This window comes from Tachysurus vachellii, chromosome 11 (genome assembly GCF_030014155.1).
Source record: "Tachysurus vachellii isolate PV-2020 chromosome 11, HZAU_Pvac_v1, whole genome shotgun sequence".
NCBI lineage: Eukaryota > Metazoa > Chordata > Actinopteri > Siluriformes > Bagridae > Tachysurus > Tachysurus vachellii.
The window spans coordinates 2,211,606-2,215,000 of NC_083470.1; the positions used below are offsets into that span (position 1 = coordinate 2,211,606).

Consider the following 3,395-nt stretch of genomic DNA (forward strand, 5'->3'; position numbering starts at 1 on the left):
ATACTCACACATTCACACACACATTCACACACACAGACACACATTCACACACGAACAGACACACACACACATTCACACACACACACATTCACACACACACACACACACACACATACACACATTCATTCACACACACACACACACACACACACACACACACACACACACACACACACACACACACACACACACACACAAACACTCCACCCCATTTGATGGCCAAAACTGAATTAACGTAAACGTTTGAAATATTTTGAAGATTGTGGCATTACATTAAAAGTGTTTATTTATTTCAGCTGCACTGAGAAATGTATTTTTCCAAACGTTAAGCTAAGGCACCCGGAACTAAGACACTTTGATAAAACGTTTTCATACGGAGAGATTATAGAGTGACACAATACGGCACGTATTTCCGGCCAGCTCATCGAGTCCACAGTTGTTGACAACCTGTCATTTGTTTCCACACCCGTATTCCGACCAGCTTTTTCTTTCTGCACTGTTATTGGCTGACCCGCTCTCGCCTTCTGTACAACGATTGGCTGGAAATTCATACTTCACCTATGTGCAAGAAAACGAGGTTATATTAACCAATCACGGAGATGGGGCGGGATTTGTGAAGAATTCGGGTGGGAAAAGCGCATTACGTGATTTAGACAGCCGTCATCATATCTGCAGCCTGAAGCAGCACAGAAAGGTGTAGAAATTATACACAATGGTGTTGTTTACGATGATCGCGCGGTTAGCGGATGGACTTCCTCTGGCTGCGTCCATGCAAGAAGACGAACAGGTTTAATTTAAACATTATTTTATATTCCTGTGGTTTTGTGCAGCTAATTTTATCTAGCTAGCTTTATTAGCTTTATTAGCTAATCTGTTCTAACAGCCCAAGAATGAATAAAACAACAGCGTTAAGTTTCCACGTTTCGGTGTAAACATTAAAAACAAAACACTTACACAGTTATAACTCAGTTCTGAACAGAACGTCTGTAAGGGAAAGAACATTGCTAACTTTTTTTTATTTTTTACCTCAGATGTTCAGACGTTACCTCCAGGGCGATACAGAAGAAAATATCGTATCGTGATACTAAACTAGTTTTCACGATACACGATACACGATACGTGGCGATTTATATACTTAGTTGTAAATATTTCTAAATCTGAAGATCCTCGGCGATAAATAAGGGTTCAGATGTAGTGCTAAAACCGTTTATTTTATTTAATGATTTATTAAACGTTCAGTTTAAGTGCTGCTCCTGTGTTCATGTTCACGGCGCTTGCGATTCGACGCTTGTGGCCGTGCATCGTCCGGTGGCTGTTATTTGTCTACGTAAGCGCAATCATCTACAGCGCAACGGGGAAACGTTTGAATCAAGATTTTGCTCAGTTCTTTACAAATTACGTTCCGCAGCATTAAAAAAAAACAGCAGATGAAATATGGACGTCTTGAACGATGCCATGAACCAAGATTAGAACGTGTGTGGTTTCGTTTCTTCAGTTTCTCCTCTAACAACTTTCCTGTTTGGTTACTATTTAGATGCCCAACAATGTAAACATGCTCTCGTCGGAGGAAGGAAGGAAGGAAGGAAGGAAGGAAGAGGATCACCAGTGTTTGTAGTTATTTAGCTTGTTTTGATGGTCTAATCTCACAGCAAATCTTAGCACATGACGTGTAACTGAAACAGATACATTTTAAATAAAGGCGACGATTATAAAGTTGAATTATTCTGTGTTACATTTACAGCGTCTTATCCAGAGCGACTTCCATTCATCTCATTTATACACAGCCGAGCAGTTGAGGGTGAAGGGCTTTGCTCATGCGTGTTATGTATTTTATATATATATATAATATGATATGTGTGAATAACACAGAAACCTGGGGGGTCAAAACTTTTGCACAGTTTGGTATATTGTAGATACTGTGACTGCTTGAAGGAGACATGAGCGTAGCTGTGCCTTATAGACGTGTATCGAGGTTTATTAATCTCTTCCTTTTTCCCTTTTTGTTTTTCTCACGCGGCCGTGAAGGCAAGCGAAAAGGTTTGTTCAGCTTCTGCTTCACTTCTGCTTCATCGTCATACGAGAGAAACTTCACCAACAAATCGCACACAGAGCTTAAAGCCTGACTGTGGCTGTGTGCTGATATTCAGCTCTCGAACAAAATAACCAGACTTAGTTTCCTCTGCTGTCTGTCTGTCTGTCCATCTGTCTATTTATCCTTCCATTCTGTTGCTTCTCTGAAGTGATGTGATGCTTTTCTTGGTTTCTGCTGAATTCTGGATGCTGATTGGATGCTGCAGCATCTCGGTTTCTGTAGGAAGATCTGGTACAAGCATAAACACCACATGATCTAAGAGGAGACGTTTTTATTCTAAAAGGATTTTAGATGATTTATATTTCAGATTCTTCCTATTACTGTATTTTTTAGAAGGATTGTTTACAGCTTCGCTAATCAGTAAGAACAAGAACCGACTTTAAACATGGAGCGAAACTGTACGTGGTTCAGATGTGTGATGCGTCGTCGTGTATTAAGGGTAAAGTTGTAGCAGGCAGCAAACGTCGCTGTGGCATAAGAGGAATAAAACACTTCAGGAGGCGGCGTGCACTGAACATCAGGGTGGAACAGGAACATGAGCTCAGCCTCATCACAGCACTGAGGTGGTGATGATTATTGAGTATCAGCACATGTCTAAGTGGTGGTGTGTGTGTGTGTGTGTGTGTGTGTGTGTGTGTGTGTGTGTGTGTGTGTGTGTGTGTGTGTGTGTGTGTGTGTGTGTGTGTGTGTGTGTGTGTGTGTGTGTGTGTGTGTGTGTGTGTGTGTGTGTGTGTGTGTGTTTCTCACATGTAACTCTGTGTGTGTGTGTGTGCAGATGGGTAGAGACATGCAGCAGTATCAGAGTCAGGCCAAACAGCTGTTTCGGAAGCTTAATGAACAAAGTCCAACACGCTGCACACTGGAGGCCGGATCCATGACCTTTCAGTGAGTCTCTCTCTCTCTCTCTCTCTCTCTCTCTCTCTTTCACACTCTCTTTCACACTCTCTTTCACACTCTCTTTCACACTCTCTTTCACACTCTCTTTCACACACTCTTTCACACACTCTTTCACACACTCTTTCACACACTCTTTCACACTCACACACTCTCACACACACTCTCTCTCACTCACACACTCTCTCTCTCACACACACACACACACACACACTCTCTCTCTCTCTCTCTCTCTCTCTCTCTCTCTTTCTCATACACTCACACTCACTCACACACATATTCTCTCTCTCTCTCTCTCTCTCTCTCTCTCTCTCTCTCTCTCTCTCTCTCTCTCTCTCTCTCTCTCTCTCTTTCTCACACACACACACTCTTTCACACACACACACACACACACACACACACACTCTTT

At 42.1% G+C, this 3,395-nt stretch overlaps 1 protein-coding gene across 1 annotated transcript in view; it reads left to right on the forward strand.

Moving 5' to 3' along the window:
• The first annotated feature begins 622 nt into the window (after positions 1–622).
• Positions 623–3,395, forward strand: part of sec22bb (SEC22 homolog B, vesicle trafficking protein b) — a 7,949-nt gene continuing 5,176 nt past the window's right edge. The window contains exons 1-2 of the mRNA XM_060882023.1: positions 623–787; positions 2,868–2,977. Of these exons, the coding sequence (XP_060738006.1) occupies positions 713–787; positions 2,868–2,977 (185 nt within the window). The 5' untranslated portion in view covers positions 623–712. The remainder of the gene's footprint in view (positions 788–2,867; positions 2,978–3,395) is intronic.